Source organism: Cornus florida, unplaced genomic scaffold, assembly GCF_030987335.1.
Source record: "Cornus florida cultivar Cherokee Brave unplaced genomic scaffold, ASM3098733v1 CherokeeBrave_3.0.0_Hap2_Chr03, whole genome shotgun sequence".
In the NCBI taxonomy this organism is placed as follows: Eukaryota; Viridiplantae; Streptophyta; class Magnoliopsida; order Cornales; family Cornaceae; genus Cornus; species Cornus florida.
Window position 1 is genome coordinate 50037658 of NW_026775573.1, and position 17874 is coordinate 50055531.

The 17874-nt window shown below is 37.3% G+C and overlaps 3 protein-coding genes across 3 annotated transcripts; all 3 read left to right on the top strand.

The window, feature by feature from the left end:
- Window positions 1-1206: 1206 nt before the first annotated feature.
- LOC132301587 (uncharacterized) lies at window positions 1207-2325 on the top strand. Its single transcript, XM_059798826.1, has 2 exons — window positions 1207-1674; window positions 1717-2325. The coding sequence occupies exons 1-2, from the start codon at window positions 1207-1209 to the stop codon at window positions 2323-2325; spliced, it is 1077 nt and encodes a 358-aa protein (XP_059654809.1).
- Window positions 2326-11201: 8876 nt separating this feature from the next.
- Window positions 11202-14904, top strand: LOC132301588 (cuscuta receptor 1-like). Its single transcript, XM_059798827.1, has 3 exons — window positions 11202-11923; window positions 12049-12123; window positions 12836-14904. The coding sequence occupies exon 3, from the start codon at window positions 13474-13476 to the stop codon at window positions 14902-14904; it is 1431 nt and encodes a 476-aa protein (XP_059654810.1). The 5' UTR covers window positions 11202-11923; window positions 12049-12123; window positions 12836-13473.
- Window positions 14905-14973: 69 nt separating this feature from the next.
- On the top strand, window positions 14974-15603 carry LOC132301589 (cuscuta receptor 1-like). Its single transcript, XM_059798828.1, has one exon. It carries the CDS (start codon window positions 14974-14976, stop codon window positions 15601-15603), a length of 630 nt encoding a protein of 209 aa, XP_059654811.1.
- The last annotated feature ends 2271 nt before the right edge of the window (window positions 15604-17874 follow it).

Consider the following 17874-nt stretch of genomic DNA (forward strand, 5'->3'; position numbering starts at 1 on the left):
ACTACTTGGCCAACCCTCCAGTATTGATGCCTCTAATCAAGAAGCGGCCTTTAAGATTATACTTATCGGCCGCTGATGAGTCCATTGGATCTCTTCTAGCTCAGAATAATGAATGGGGGAAGGAGCAAGCCATTTACTACTTAAGTAGGGTGCTTACTCCAGTGGAATGTAGGTACACTTCTATTGAAAAGTTGTGTCTTTCCTTGTATTATGCAGCTATGAAGTTAAGAACCTACATGTTGCCAGTGGCCGTGTATATAATTTCTCAAACGGATTTGATCAAGTATATGTTTTCCAGGCCTTTGATCACTGGACATATTGGAAAGTGGTCATTGGCATTAATGGAGTTCTCCTTTAAATATAATCCACAAAAGGCTGTCAAAGGAAGGGCGGTGGCGGAATTGTTAGCAGATCATCCTTCCACCAATTTTGATCCAGAAGTATGTGACGAGGTGGATAATCTCTACCTTGACTATACACCTTGGACGCTCATGTTTGATTGATCAAGCACCCATGATGGAGGAGGAGTTGGAATAGTCATCATTTTCCAAAAGGGAGGAAAACCACATTCTCTTTCTTCTTGGATTTCAAGTGTACGAACAACCAAGCTGAATATGAGGCACTAATTATTGGGCTGGAAATTCTGCTGGAGCTAAAAGGTGGAGAAGGTCCAGATTATTGGAGATTCCAACTTGATACTTAGTCAGATTTCTGAAGAATATAGGTGTCTTAACTGGCATTTGAGGCCTTTCCACTCTTTGGCCTTGGAATTGCTTGGTCGGTTTAGTGATTTCCAACTCAACTATTGGCCTAGACATTTAAATACGGAGGCTGATGATCATAATTAGCCTCTCGAGTGAAAGTCCCATCGGGTGTGGAAGAAGCTTTGATCACAGTCAAAAGAAGGACTCTTCCTTCGGTAGAGTTACGGTATGAGATGGCAAGTCATTTCCAATCTGAAGAGCCAGAAAGAATTAAACCTGTCAATAAGCCATGGGAGGTTTTCAATGTTGATATAGATGGATTAGACTTGGATGATTGGAGAACACCAATTATCCAATTCTTGCAGGAGCCTAGCTCTAAAATGGATAAGAGAATTCATCTTTTGGCACCACATTACATTCCGATTGATGGGGATCTCTACAAGAAGAGTAAAGAAGATGGACTTTGTTAAGATGCCTCGGCAAGGATGAGTCTATGAGGGTGATGGCAGAATCACACCTTGGAATATGTGGAGCACATCAAGCTGGAATTAAGATGAGATGGCTTCTTAGAAGGTATGGCTATTACTGGAAAGGCATATTGAAAGATTGCATAGAGTTTGCAAAAACTTGCATTCCATGTCAAGAACATGGCCTTATCCAAAGAGTTCCAGCTATTAACATGCAGCCGGTAGTAAAAATATGGCCCTTTAGAGGATGGGCTTTGGATTTTATTGGAAAATTAAAGCCTCCATCTTCAGATGGCCATACTCACATAGTGGTGGCAACAGATTATTTCACAAAGTGGGTGGAAGCCATTCCACTAAAGAATTGTGAGCAGTCAACGGTGATTGATTTTATCAAGAAGCACATTATACATAGGTTTGGAATTCCAGAGACTATCACCACTGATAGAGGTTTTTCCTTTGTTGGAAGCAAGGTCTTGGATTATTGTGCTGAGTGTGGTGTCCAAGTAATCAGTTCTACTCCATATTTTGCCTAATCAAATGGGCAGACAGAAGCTTTCAACAAAATAATTCTCAATATCCTTGAAAAGATGATTGAGGATCTACCAAAGGAGTGGCATCATTTACTTTCTGAGGCCCTTTGGGCTTACAGGAATTCAAAAAGGTCAAGTACTGGCGTCACACCATATATGCTTACATATGGGCATGATTCCGTCCTTCCAATGGAGATGACTATCAGATCTGCAAGGGTGGCTTTCCAAAATAGGCTAAATCCAGTAGATTACAACCATGCCATGTTGGCAGAATTAGAAGATCTTGATGAAGTCCGTCTCAATGCCTTAGACCACATTATTGCTCAAAAGAAGAAAGTCATGCGAGCATACAACAAGAAGGTCAAGGCGAAGACATTCGTTAAAGGAGACTTGGTATGGCAAGTCAAGTTTCCACCAGGATTTAAAACCTTGGAGTATGGAAAATGGACTCCTAATTGGGAAGGTCCTTACTTGGTGGAACGAGTCCTTGGAAAAGGGGCTTATAGATTGATGGACATAGATGGAGGGTCTCATAGGCATCCTGTGAATGGTGTGTACTTGAAAGAGTACCACCCTTCCATCTATGAAGATTGGAAAGCTACATTTATTCAACCAGCCACGTAGTATGGCTGGTCCATTCCTTTCCAAGTAAACCAGAACATTGGAAAGGAGGAATGTTGGCCACACTTTGGTCATTCTGGTAGCTAAAGCAAAATGGAGGGATAATTTGTTTCAAGAAGGAGAAGCTAAGTATTTGGAAGATTACATTGGCTAAAGCTATGAGGCAGACTTAGTTGAAATTCCAAGATCAGTTAATTTCCTAAGTATGGAAGTCTTCAGCGAGAGAGAGGCTACACTACATGGTCCAGGTTCTATTCATACTGGAAATTGTTCATCTTGCTTGTATATACATGCATTTCCATTGTGGCAATTTCTTTTATTTCTTTGAATTTCCTTTGTTATGGAAAGCCAATTATATGGCTATGCCTTATTGTAAATATATGTGAAGGAATTTTCCAGTTTCAGTGACTTAAAAATTTCTTTTCCATATAAATTGTGAAAGAGGCACATGCAAAGGATTGAGAAATAGAACATCATTAGATACTTGTTTTCATTACAAATTCCAAAAATGGCCACTAAAACCTAGAGTTGGCTATGCAAGTGATTTCAAAGTATCTAATACTTATTTCCTACCAACATCCAAAAAACTCACAAGTTTTCCTAAAACAACCACACAATAGAACCACAAAGAGAACCACACGAAGGTCAGATAGAGGCAAGAACACCTCCAAGTTCCATCCAAATTTTCCTTGCTTCTCCAAGAGTGACCAAAGCTCTAGCCTTAGCATCTTCAAACTTGTGAAACTCTTTAACTCATTTTTCCCATTCCTTAATGGTTCAGAAGCATTAACAAGGGCAGTAGCTGCCTGGTCCAACTCAAGTTCTTCACGTTCTACTTGTTCCAATTCTATTTGAATTTTGGCCAGTTCCTCGTTCAATTCTTCCTTCTTGGACATGAGCTTTTCAGCCCGCTCTTTGATTTCTGGGTAGTACTCTAATGAAAGTTGGAAATCCTCAAGAGCTTTGTCTTTGAGTTTGGCCTCTTTCTCGTACTCAGAAATTGCAGAGGTACTAGAGTTTACATGGGAAACAATGAATTGGAGTTGGTGTTGCAACTTGGTTAAAGAAGCCTGGATGGACTCGGGAAATTCAGGGTGGTTTTTTAGGATCCTTATAGTACTGGCTAGACTTGGGTAGAAAGAAACTATATCCTCCACCTCATGGGCAAGGTAAAACAATAACTTTTCCTTGGCTATCATGATTGTATCATCTGAAGGTCCTGGAAGGGTGAGGACACTTGCGCTTGAAGTGGAAGTGCTGGAAGATTTGGTGGCCTTGATTACCTTGTAAAGATCAGCCAAAGCTGGAAAGGCTCTCTTTTGCACCATAAAAGAGGTTGAGGTAGACAAGGAAGGAGTAGCCTGAAGTGGAAACAAGTTTCTATTAGATAGAAAGAAGGAAATAAGGTGAAATTTAAAAGAAGAAAGACTTGCCTCTGAAATGGAAGGAGTATGGCCAGTAGAAGTTCCACCAGTTACGGAAGGAAGGGTTATTCCAATAGTAGAAGTTGGAATGGGCAAACTTTTCTCGCTCTTGATGGCCAAACTCTCCATGATTGAAGCCTGAAGGGCTAAGTCCTCTCCTTGTGCAATTTGTTGATCCAGATGGATATTCATGAAGTTGTGTCCCATAGTAAAACCCTGTTGGTCAAATTTGAAGTTACAAACGTTCTAAAGTGATGAAATCGAAGAGAGACCAGGTTTGAGACTTACCAAGACAAGTTCTTTGGCTGGCTTTGGTTTCTTGTGTTTTGGTGAGTCTACGGCCTGTTTGAGCTTTTCTGTTTTATCTAGTTCAGGCATGATTTTCCTTTTTGCCTTTCCAACGATTTTCCCAGTGGGGCTACACACTTTGAGGGCTTTACTAGAATGTTGAGTAGTGGTTTGTCCTTTGGAAATACCGACTTCTCCATCAGAGGACTCTTCATCAGTAGAGGATAATTGGGGCTGAAATTCTTTTTTGACAATGGCCAGTCCCTGCAAAAAGAGATATAAGCAAGGTCCAGAATATGGAAAATTAAGTTCAGCCACATTGAAGTACCTAAGAAGTCTTTCCTTTCCCCTTTGCTTTATACAAAGCGTCTTCCTCTTCCTTCGGTATTTCCTCTTCAACTTCTTCCTCCTCCTCTTCATCATCACTTGAGGAAAGACTCTCAATACTTACGTCACCACTTTCAGCTACCCCTTCAATTTTGCTAGTCACTGTAGTGGTTTTCTCTCCACCTTCATCCTCTTCACTTTCTTCGAGTATTTCTTCTTCTTCATCTGAAACTAACCAAGTCTTAGTATATGGAAGGTTGATGAAAAATGGAATTTATATTGAATATTATTTATACTTGGAGACAAAGGCTTGAAGGAAGCCAATATGGAATCACAGACAACCTTATGATTTTTGATTTTGGTAGAGGAAATATAAGCTGACCACCATACATCGAATTCATTGGTTGATTGAGGCTTGCTAGTATGGCCTTTGAAATTAAAAGTTGCTCTTTCTGTTGTGTAGGCTTGGTCAATCGCTGCAAATTGTTCAGTATCTGTAAGACGAACACGTTGGTCAAATAATCTGTTGTAAGATTTGCAGGGTGGTAAAGGAATCATTTGGGTGAAGCCCATTTGCCTTGCTAGTTGGGCTGGGTTGTAGAACTCAACACCGCAGAGAATATTCTTCAAAGTAGGTTGAGCAGTGTTGTAATGGAGGTCATGAGCAATAAGGAAGCTGGCCCAAATATTTTTCCAATCTTCAGAATGTTTCTTGGTAGACACTCCGGGAGATGGAACCAACCATGATGGCATGCGACCAATGGCAGTGAATGGATCAAAGAACTCATCGTTTCCAGTCTCACATTGATTGTAGAAATATTCAAAGTTTTCAGCAAAGCTGAAAGGAGAAGGATCTGCGGTTGCCAAAGAATGGCACAAAAGGGATTTTCCAGTTGGAGTGATTAGGGGTGAAGTTCTGTTTTGGAAGTATACCTTAAGGCACATTTGGAACAACCAGAAGGGGCCTTGGAACCTTAAAAACTTAGAAGTAAGGAGATCATGAAGACCTCTATATAAATGAGAAAGTACAAGCAGAGCTAATGTTAAGTTTCCATTTCTGGCTAGGGAAACCGCCACTTGAACAAAGTCTTTTGTGATTTGGCCAGATGGAACACACAGTAAGTGGCCAGAAAGCCAACAAATCAGGAAAGCAATGTGTTCATTTTCTTGAATTGGGCCGGTTTTCCTACAGTGTTTAATAAAAGGGAGATGGGAGGAGATGAACTTCTTACTTCCAGTGGTCTTGGTTGGAAAGAGGAATTGTTCAACAAAGAGGGTGGCACTTACGTCATCTCCATGAGGCTTAAGACCTGTGATGCAACAAATGTCTCTCAAAGTAGGGGACATCATTCCACATTTAAGATGTAGAGAATTGGTGGTTGAAGACCAAAAGAAAAGGGCTGGAAAGAGGAGGTTCGGATCAAGTGTTATGGAGGACTTACTGATTTGGATAATGTCATAGATGTCCTATTTCTTCCACTGTGAAGAAATTTTCTCGTCCTTGGAAAGATGACTCACCCATGGAGACCAGGATGAACGATATATTGACCAGTTTCTTATGCTGAATGAGGGTTTTACTCTTTTCATTTTCTTTGAAATAAGAGGGAACTCTGAATCAAAGGGGAGAGGGGACCTACCGGAAGGGTAGAATTCGGCTAATTAAGAGGGGGCTACGTTGGCAAAGGCTGGACCCAACCCAACTGAGGAATCTTTGAAGTGAATCAGAGTTTCAAGATGAAGTCTAGCAGGGTTTAGAGACTTCAAGAGTACTTGAACTTGGTGATTGTGGCTTCGAATTTTGGTTTTGGTTTGAATAGAAGGAACTGGCAGGGATAAGCTAGTAGTTGGCTTGGAAGGTTTCTTGGGAGCCATGATCTGTAATTTCTTCGTGGATGGAGATGTCCTTTAGGGTTTCAGAAAGAGGAAAGGTGATAGAAGGAAAGTTATTGGTGAACGATAAGGATGGAGGGAATATATATAGAAAACGATAAGGATGGAGGGAATATATATAGAAACGATAAGGAAGGAAGTAAAGGCTGAGGGCGTTTTCCTAGGATAGGTGGTTGGGTTTTCAAAATTCAAAAGGAAGTCTTAAAAGGTTTTGGAAGCTGGATGGTGTAATGCCATAAATGGATGAGAGGTTTATCGGGAGACGGAATGTGTTTGGCGGCTGAAAAGATTAACATGGGTAGAATCAAGGGATCAGCCGAATAACACGTAGAAGATTTTATTCGTTTACGATGAAATCTTTCAAAGTCTAAGGACGCCTTTTGAGGAGGGGTAGTTAGAGGAGGACTTTCAAAAGGAAAAGGAAATAAGAAGGATTGGGAAGCTTGACAGCTTTTAGCCATAAATGGGAAGGATTTCCTTTGAGATACGGGATCTTTGGAGAGAGAGTTTATTTGCAGAGGAAACCGAGGGAATAGCCACGTGTTATGAGGATTTTCATATGATGATTATCTTAGGTCTTCTAAGAATCCAAGTTGTGTTCATTGGGGATTCGGTTGGAATTTTGAATTTCGAAAAAGGAAAGTAAAGAGGCTTTTGTGGGGAATCATAAGTAAACACTTTTTGAGGCGCATGATACTTGGGGAGGTGACGGTTGGAGGTAATTAATATGGTGGGAACCGAAGAGATTAATTGTGTTAAGTATTGAAAGTTTAAAAATCATGATGGGGGTATGTTAATGGCGGAATTCAAATCCCACGCCTTATTTTCAAAGTTGTTCTACAAGACATGGAATTTGGGGGGCATATGTTTATTCCATTATTTTGCCCAATGGAAAGAAGACAAGTGGCGAGTTTTGACAAAGCTTGCCATATTGATTTAATGTTCTAATTGTCCAAGGAAAGGAGGGTGTGACATGGAATTGTTAATATGTTTTCTTAATAGAAAAGAAATACGAGGCAAGTTTCAATGGAACTTGCCATATTAGAGTGAAATATTGATAAATATTCCTTTGGAATATTAATTCTACAGGAAATTAAAAGGAGTGGTGAGTCCCGCTAGGACTTACCAAACTTAGGATATAAAGTCCTAAAAGAACGAGAAGATTGCATAAAGATATTACCATGAGTGCAATTTCATGAAAAGGCTAAAGTCAAAGATTCAAACAACCAATAGTTTATTGACACATGACGAGTTTTATTAGACTTGCCACGATATATTAATTCTGTTTGAATTTATTTGGAAGATCCTATTAATATAGGATACCAATTAAATGAGAATTTTCCATTTTTAGAACAAAGTTGACCAAGTCACAAGAGGGAATGTGGAGGCAATATTTTCTCCTTATTTTTAGGAGACATCAACAACTGCTCAAGCCAGGTCAACCTTTTTGCTAAAATTCAGCAAAAGGTGGGAATTCAGTTTTTTTTCTTTATATATATATATATATATATATATATATATATATATATATAAGTATATATATATATTTAACCCACGATGGAGTAATTTTCGTGAGCCCATGATGCTTTGAGTTCAAATGAGGAAGTGCACCACGATTACGACCCACGATGTAAATTCAGAGACCTCGACGCCATGAATTTAATATGGAAGGTTCGGCCTAAAATCAAGGAAACCATGGTCTACAGAAGAAAAGGGAGTGGGTTGGATAAGTATGTGTACGAATACATTCTGAAAAACTACCCATAATGGAGAAGCTGCTAAAATCTAGGAGTACATGGCGCCATGTACTCTAAATTCAGAAGGAAAGCTTTGAAGAAGGAAGTTACCCAAAGATTAAGGAAACGTGGATAGCTTTTATATACATTTCTCATAGAATTATACGGGTAGGAGGATTCTCAGGAGAAGAGAACGTGGAAGATATATATTGATGCATGCATATATATAAATATATTTTATATATACAGCCCACTATGGAGAAATTATTGAAATAGGAGGAGGGCCACGATGCCATGATGCAGAAAGGAAAGTCTAGACCATAATAGGTTACCTAAAGCTAAGGAGATGTGGGACACTTGGCTGAACAAGAAAGTGTCGGTTGAGGGTGGTGGAATTTCTTAAGGGAACAACTACCAACTAAAGCAGTTATTGAAGGAAGTGGTTTGGATCGTGTCTGAAGAAGGTAGATGTCTATGGCAGGAAGGAAAAGAACGTGGAGACGTGGGACACGTGTAGACCTATGAAGAAACCAAGTGGAAAATTATTGCAAAGAACTACCCATAAACTGTAATCGTGGGTAATGAGGTTAGGGATTATGAAATCATGTTTGAAGAGGGAAAGAAGTCTACAATAGAGGAGGGAGAAGATGGAAGAAAGAGGTTACAACTGCCAAGAGATCATGGGACACTTGGCAGTTTAGAATCTGGCCACGTGGAAGTCGCTGGAGTTGCCACATCAAGCTGCTACATGCATGGAGTTCTATAAGTAAAGCACTTATGCTTCACTTGCAAACCCTGTTCAAATCACACAGCAAAACAGCACTTTCAATTCCTTACATTCATGTATCTTTACATTTATGTAATGTACTTTCAATATGTTTAATTCAAGTACTACACTTATCTTTCCTACTTTCCAAGTCCTGCACTTCAATTACTTTACCTTCCAGCCCTGCACTTTTAATACCGCTTTTCTTTCCACTAGCCGTAGATCAGTCCAAAAATCCTTTTTCAAGGCAAAAAGAACCCTTGAAGGTGGTAATTCCAGTCCTTCTTATAATCGCCTGATTCCTACAATTTCCTACTGGATAGTTGTTCGAGATACTCACTTTGGAACGACAGCAGTTCCTGGCACACTCGATATCCAATCCTACTTTCCATTCACCTGGAAAGTGGAACCTCGGTTTTTAGGAGCCGAACACAATCCTCTAATTGATTACTACTGTGTTGGGTTAGTTTGTACAAATTTTGTGCACAGGACAGACTTCAAAGGGAGAGCTAGAATTAAGTTGATCTATTAATTGACCTCCCACCCAACTCTACCCCTTGGGATTCATTCATGGTGTTTTTTGATTTTTTTTTTCATTCATCGTTGGATTTTGTTGAATTGGAAGTGATTCGTTCAACAGTACCTAAGAATACTGAATATAAAAGTGATCCATTAATTACTGTAGTATTTGAAATTGTACTTTTTGCAGAAGTTTTGGTTTTGCTGCTAGCTGGAACATAGTCATAATATGAGACTAATGTGTATTTTTCATGTCCATAGTGTAAAAACTTAATTAAAATGTGCAGCATAATTATGTCCTTAGTTTTTGATGAGCTGAAACAGAATGATCTACTTAGTTTCATACCACGAATGAAATGTCAAGTTTAAAGGAATTTATCAGATTGTATATGTTCTTTCTCTCATTGTATAACTCGTGCTTGGGTTAGTCATGTACTATTGGTGTGTGTGTTTTAATTATTATTTTTTATTATTTTATATGGTGAAAAATAAATGCTGTATTGAGAATTTGATTGCTTTGAACATCAGAATTTTTATAAAGGACAATGCCACTGAAATCAACCAGAGAGAAAGATCACTACTGTCTTATGTTGTTGTGTGTGTCACCAGGTAAATTCTTGATTTATATTGGGTAAATGGGACTAAAAAAAAAAAAAATTTAAAAAAGAAATATTGAATGATCAAGGAAGCATTAATAAGCTCCCCACATGAGATAGGAGAAAAATCTTCTCCTGTGTAGGTGCTGGTTGCCTTTGATGGCCGACCACCATCTGAAGAGGGGAGAGAGAATTAGGGCGTTGTTGGTGATTGAAGGAGAAGGGTAATATGTATTTCAAGTTTTAGAAAAAATAAAAATAAATAAATAAATTTTATTTCTTATAAAGTATAAATTTTTTTATTTGATATAAAGTATAAAATTTCTTTTCATACTTGTATAGAAGTACTTATTAGTAATTATTTTTTTCTCAATTGATTTTAAGTAACGTGGTGCATTTTGAACCACAAGCCTCTCCCCGGCTGGAACAAATAACTGTTCCAGTGGAGAGAATTTTTGTCCAGGAGAGAATAAGGCAATATGGGCGAGATTTTGAATTTCAAACTAGATGGGTCAAATAATCCGTCGTGTCCCGTTCGCTGGTATACACACGCATGAAACACACTTTTTGTTTTCTTTTACGTACACACGCATGAAACACACTTTTGTTTTCTTTACATACGCACTTTTTGTTTTCTTTACAAGCACACCTTTTGTTTTCTTTTACTACACTCGCATGAAACACACTTTTGTTTTCTTTACAGACACTTTTGTTTCTTTACAAGCACACTTTTTGTTTTCTTTTACATTTATAGGGTGGACCCCACATATCTCTCCTCAATTCCTATAATAATTGAGGACTGCTAGCGGGTGCGGACTGCCGTGTTCACACCACGTGGCTATGTGATTGCTTTTTAACAGTTGTATTGTATATTTATTTTACTTAACAAAAAGGTCCGGGTGGTTCAATACAAAATGGACACGAACTTCACAAAAATCACAAAAAAGCCACCCAAGCTATTTTATACAGAAACCAAAAAGTTCAACTTCTTCGTTTCCTTCTACACCAAAAAAAACCAAATACACCACACCACACCACCATTAAATTACAGCGAATTGAAAGAGTGATAGATGAGAGAGAGAGCAAAGAAAAGGGGAAAAGGGTTCTCCGGGGAAAAGGGTTGTTGCTTTGCGAGTGGCAGTTTTGTGATTTGTTTAAAAATTGATTTCTATTTTGTATGTGAATGAGGAGCAACTCTTTAAGGTGAAAGTCATACAGTACAATTGTTTTAACCAACCAGAGAGTGCCACATAGCGAAACGCAAATCCATTCAATTTCTAAGAATTTAAAAGAGGTTAAGGTACAGTAGCAGTAGGTCGTGTACTAAATAATTCAGTAATGGAATATTTGGAGCGAATATTGAGGTTACTAATATTGTTGATGTTGGTTTTGGTGAATGGGTGTTATGGTTGTTGGGAGCAAGAGAGAATCGCTCTTTTGCAGCTCAAAGCTTCCACCAACCACCCAAATGGCTCTTCCCTGTCATCATGGGATGACCTGGAGGGTGAAGAAGTTACAGATTGCTGTGAATGGGAACATGTTGAGTGCAATGCAACCACACATCGCGTCATCAAACTTTCACTTAATTCTACAAGGAATGATGAGTTAGGAGCTTGGTATTTAAACACCTCGGTGTTTCTTCCATTCGAATCACTCATAAGCTTAGATTTAAATGACAATGTTTTACACGGCTGTATTGAGAATGAAGGTCTGCCTAGCTTCTCTCTTCATATATAGTATACAAGATGAGATATTCAATTGAAGGATTGTTTCCTTTACTTCTTTCATTTTCTTTTTCCTTTTCTTTTTTCTGTCAATTCATTTTTGAGAACAAAGTTGAGCTGACATGCATATATGCCAAATTACTTTATTTATTTTTTTTTTTTTCCTTCTCTTGCAGGTTTTGAAAAACTATCAAGGTTGAGCAATCTACAGATCCTTAATTTGAGTTTGAATCACTTCAATAATAGCATCCTGCCATCTCTAAATGGACTTTCATCTCTCAAGACCCTAAAACTACGGAAAACAACTTGATAGGGCAAGTTTACATTCAAGGTGAATTTGAAGTAAAGTTTCTTTCCAATCTTAATTGAAAGGGACATTACACTTCGTGTTTCCTTGGTGATTAGTTTAATGTGATTATTGCTCTTTAATTCTCTGACTTTTCATTCCCTGTTTAGATTTTGATGGTTTGAAAAACTTGGAGGAGCTGGACATAAACTTGAACGATTTCGATAGTATTGTGACCAAAGAAGGTATGACGAAGAAAACAAAGGATTTCTCACTCACAATTATACTTTAATTAACAAATTGAACACAGCAACCCATTATCCTCCATAGTTAATTTATTGGGCTATGATATGATATCACATTATTTTAGGTACAGAAAATAAGAAAAGGGAAGAAAAGTTAAAAAAAAAAAGAAAAGACGAAAGCTTTTATCAATATATTGCATGAAAGGTCGTCAAAGTAGTTGTAAATTGAAATATCAAGACAAAAGCTGCTTCATATGATCACATTCACAATAGTATTTATATTTGATGTTAGCCTAGTACTTGTCACCAAACACAAAAAAAAAAAAAAAAAAGAAAAAAAAAAATATACATAGAGAGAGATAAATAAGCTATATTTATTAATGATAAAATGGTAGTACTTACTGTACCATAAATTCCTCAACCGAAAAGGAACTTGGGCAAGAGAAGGAGCAACAGATCGAGTTAGCTGACCTCTTTAGAAAAGAAAAGTAACATGCTATGAATCCCAATAGACCACCTCTTCACTGCTTCTAACAGCATTAACATTCAGGAGAAAGAAGTCTCCTTCCCGAACAATTCAAGCAAACAAATATCTAAGGGTTAGTAACTAGAGAGCAAGATAAATCGTTTGAATAATCTATATAATTTGGTTTTTGTTTCCTATGAAGGATTCAAAAGTTCTAACTTGTATTACCACTTGTTAATTTTACAGGATTAAAGAGCGCCCCAAGTTTGAACAACATAGAGATCCTTGATTTGAGTTATAATTACTTAAACAATGATCTGTCATTTCTGCTAGGACTTCCATCACTGAAGACACTGTCTATGATACGAGTGAGGAATGTAACAATTCATGGTAAAGGTAAATTTGAAGTCACGATTCACTCATTACAGCATGTTCCTTATTTTAAAATTTTATAGATTTAAATTTCTTCCACTCTGGTGCATCTTCTTAATTTCCGTGTTTACAAAGTTGCAAAAGCTTAGGAATATGGAAACCTTGTACTTGGATTATGCTACTCTCAGTAATGACTTCCTTCAAAGCATTCAAGTGATGACTTCTCTTAAAGTGTTGTCACTACGAGGTTGTGGACTGACCGGCAGTTTAGCTTTTCCAAGTAAAAATAGAATAAAACATTAGACAACTGCCCTCATATCCTCTCTCTATCTTTCTCTCACACACACTGTCACAAACAAGTTCTTTTATGTTGCCATATATATGAACATGTTAGTTCAGCCAAGTTAATTCCAATCAATTAATTTTAATATTGTTTAGGGCTATGTGAACTGAAGACTCTTCAGGAGCTTGACCTGCAAGATAATAAAATAGAGGGTGACTTGCCTCGATGCATGGAAAACTTGACATCCCTTCGGTTTTTGGATCTCTCTTTCAATCATTTTACTGGGAATATTGCATCATCTCCACTTATTCATCTTACGTCTCTTGAATACCTTGCCCTTTCACACAATAACTTCAAAATCCCAATCTCCTTTCGATCATTTTCCAACCACTCAAAACTGAAGGTCATTGACAGCCTGAACAATGAATTAGTGGTCGACGCAGAGTTTGATCAGACCTTGGCAGTCCCAAGTTTTCAACTAGTTGGCATCCGTTTATCTGATCGTGAATTTTGCAACGTCAAGAATACTACTGGAGCCTTTCCCAACTTCCTATACTACCAAAAGGACCTCCAAAAAGTTGAGCTCTCTCGGATAAACTTCGAGGGGAAGTTTCCAAATTGGTTGTTTAATAACAATATAAGGTTGGTTACACTTCTTTTACCAGATAATTCTTTCACTGGACATTTTCAGTTACCACTCCTTCCAAAGACACAGCTTCTAGCACTGGACATCTCCAACAATTACTTCCATGGCCATATTTCAAAAGACATTGTTAAGGCTTTTCCAAGTTTAAAATTCTTAAATATGTCTCGAAATGGCTTTGGAGGTCCTATTCCTTCTTCATTAGGTGATTTGTCCGGTCTGGAGTTTCTCGACTTTTCCTTTAATCAGCTTTCGGATGAAATACCAGGCCACTTGGCCATGGGTTGCTTCTCCTTGAAATACTTGAAACTTTTAAGTAACAATTTGCAAGGCCCGATATTACCTAGAAAAAGTAACCTGACTATGCTGCATTCTTTATACCTGGATCACAATAACTTCACAGAGATCTCAAATAGCTTGTCCAACTGTTCTAACTTGAAGGTGTTCAACATAAGCCAGAATCATTTGTCAGGCAAGCTACCTGTGTGGATGGGAAGTATGTCACAACTGTTGGCGATTGTTATGTCCAATAATCATCTCCAAGGTCTTATTCCAACTGAATTTTGTCAGATTCGTAATCTTTGGGTTCTTGACCTCTCTGAGAACAATATTACTGGGACTGTACCTTCTTGCTTCAACCAATCAATTATGAAGCATGTTCAAGGACCATTGCCATCTGCATTTGACAACATGAGCTCATTAGTGACCTTAGATCTTTCCTATAACAACTTGACTGGTTACATTCCGAACTGGATTGGAACCCTTTCTCGTTTGAGCAGTCTTCTCTTAAAAAATAATCGCTTTGAGGGCAAGATCCCTATCAATTTATGCCGCTTGTCTAATTTGAGTTTGATTGATCTTTCTGATAATAACTTTTCTGGTCGTATTCCTCCTTGTTTGAGTGACATCAGTTTTCATGGACCACCTCGGAAAGCTTCATCGTGTTATACTCCCAGCAGAGTAATTCCATATTTACACTTCACAACATTACTCTTGGGTGATCTGAAAATGATATAAAAAATCATTCAAAAAGATTTAACTAAATTTGGTGATCCAAATAAATACATAACGTTCACAATAAAAGGAATGATCCGTTTTTACAAGGGAATCAATCTTCAACTCTTTTCAGCAATTGATCTCTCCTGCAACAAATTGACTGGCCACATACCACATAAAGTTGGGAGCCTAGGCCGAATCCAATCGCTTAACTTGTCTCACAATGGCCTACGTGGAACCATCCCAACCACGTTTTCAGACTTGGATGGCATAGAGAGCTTCGACCTCTCCTTCAACAACTTGAGTGGGAAAATCCCTTCACAGCTTGCTGAGCTACACTTTCTAGCTTTGTTCAATGTGTCATGCAATAACCTATCGGGCAACATACAATGGAGTCCAAATTCTCCCCAGTTCGATACATTTGATAACAGTAGCTACATCGGAAATCCACTTCTAGTTTCAAGAACTTGCACCGCCAGTGAACCACCGGTGGTCATCATGAATAGCTGTGAAGTGGATTATGGCTTCATGGACATGGAATCTTTCTATGTGTGCTTCACAGTGTCCTACATCACTATGTTCTTAGGGATTGTTGTTGTTTTTTACATCAATCCCTACTGGAGGCGGGCATGGATTCATCTAATTGAGGTGTGTGTCACTTCTTGCTTCTACTTTGTTCGGGACAATTTTGGAAAGGTATTTTGTCAGGGAAATAATTAGATACATGTTAACCCTTTTTGTTTTATTTTTTTCCTTCCTTTTCAGTGCTGCTTTCAAGCTCAAAATAAATAACATCTCGTAGTTATTACCAAACGTATTTGGTTCATTGAATAATAATTTAGTAATTCAAAATTTATAGTTCTTCCACACACTATATTGTTAGTAAATTTTAGGTACACTGCATTTGATTCTATTGGTTTAGTTTTGTATCAACAGGTTAATAATTATTTTGCTCCAGTAACACGGAATATATAACAATTAAAAGGGCCAATATTTAAAAATTCGTAAGTGCAAAAAAAACTATTCTACTCTCGAAATAGTGCAAAATAGTTTTCTGTGGTGTAAAATACCTTTATACTATTGATTTGGTACGAATAACCTCCTGAAATCTTAAAATAACAATAATACCCTCGTATCAGTAGAATAAATTAATAAATATAAATACGGTCTAATTTGTGTAGAATTTTGTCCAAGAATGGAATAAGCTAAACCAAACAACCCATAGTAATGGAGTAATGCTTTCATCAAGGAATGCATCATTCCAAATATCAAATTGGATGTGTTGGTTCTTGACACCATAGTAAACCCTCTCTTCTCTCTCAGTTAGCCATCCTTATCTCCTCCGCTTTCGGATTCGGCCACGACCGAATCGAGATCCTGTGCCGGCCAACAACAACTTTGCGACCAAGGATGGTTCTATTCGCGGATGATTCAATTTCTAGTACTGAAGTCGAGGAAGATGATGTAGTGCTACTGATCTAAAAATGTTTGTCTATCTACTTGTATATCTCTGTATATATCATATATGTATCCGAGAAACCCAAGAGGAGAGAGAAAATAGGAACAAAAATAGGAACGAAAAGGGTAGGGGGGCTTTATGCACATTCTGTTAGGGGCAAAATAGGAAAAAAAGAGGGTAAAATTGAATTTTTATATTTATTTTTTTTGTCAAAAAGTGATCAAGAGTGACTTACTTGTACCTTTTAAAAATTTTTATAAACAAAAATACACATTTTTAAAAAGAAGGATGTATTCTGCACATAATATATATTATAAGGGAATTTTCTACACTTGATCCTTTAAAAATATTTCACGCATAGAAATCACAGCCTTGAAAGAAAATTAGTTATATAGCGGACATATTAACTCATGCAAACAATAATTTTGATTTGGTGCATATTTCTAATGAGGCACTACAGTAAGAAACTTCTCTTATTTCAACTGTTTCTATACAAAAGTATATTGCTTCTCTTTGGAAAAGGTTAATGATTTTACAAGCTTGAGGAAATTGGATAGAAGTACTTTCCGAAAAAAAAAAATTGGATAGAAGTTCTGTTGCTTTGCAAGTTTTCACTGGAGATGCAAAACTAAAAAAATCATTTTAACAATATTGACATGTTAAGAAAAACTACTAATGTTGAGCAATATGAAGATTCTTGACGAGAGTTCTAGTCATTCCAATTTGATCAAGTTTACAAGATTGGTGTAAAGAAATTGCAATAATGCCCAGAGTGGAATATATGATATTCATTAATTTTAGTGTCAAAATCATAAAACACTCTGTACTATTCAAAAATAATCATATAACCCCCATTATACTAAAAAAACTATATGAAAAATCTATATATATATATTTTTTTAAAAAAATCCATCATATAACTGCCATTCCATTTATTTGCGGTCAAAAATTAATTGAATAATAAAACTTTGTGTCATGTGCCAACTTTTAAAATATTTTATGAAATGCCCTTTTAAAATAACTCATTCAATTCTTAAATTAATATTAACAGTTAAAGTCTTAAAATTTCTTTATACTATCCAAAATCATCACGTAACCCCCCAATACTAACAAAGTACCTCCGGAACTAACTAAAGTGATCGTTTTACCCTCATTCCGTGACCAGGCACGGATCTACAATGGGAAGATCCTGCTCCACTAAAATTTTTTGTTATTGCATTTTATACCTCTAAATTTATACTTCTTTGCATTTATGCTTGTAAAATTTTGAAATTGTCCCTACTGAAATTATATAAAAAAAATCCTCCCCCCCTCCCCCCCCATATGAATTTCTAGATCTGTCCCTATCCGTAACTGAGTTGTTATCTGCTTGATGATTTAGTATTAATTTAAAAGGATGAATGAATTATTTCAAAATGCAACCAAAGGCAGTGTAGCCTAATGGTGTTTCCTCGTCATCTAACGAAGAAGGTCGAAGGTTCAAGTCTCCATAGGCACATTGTGGGTGTGAGTGTGTTTCTTCCCACTGAAAA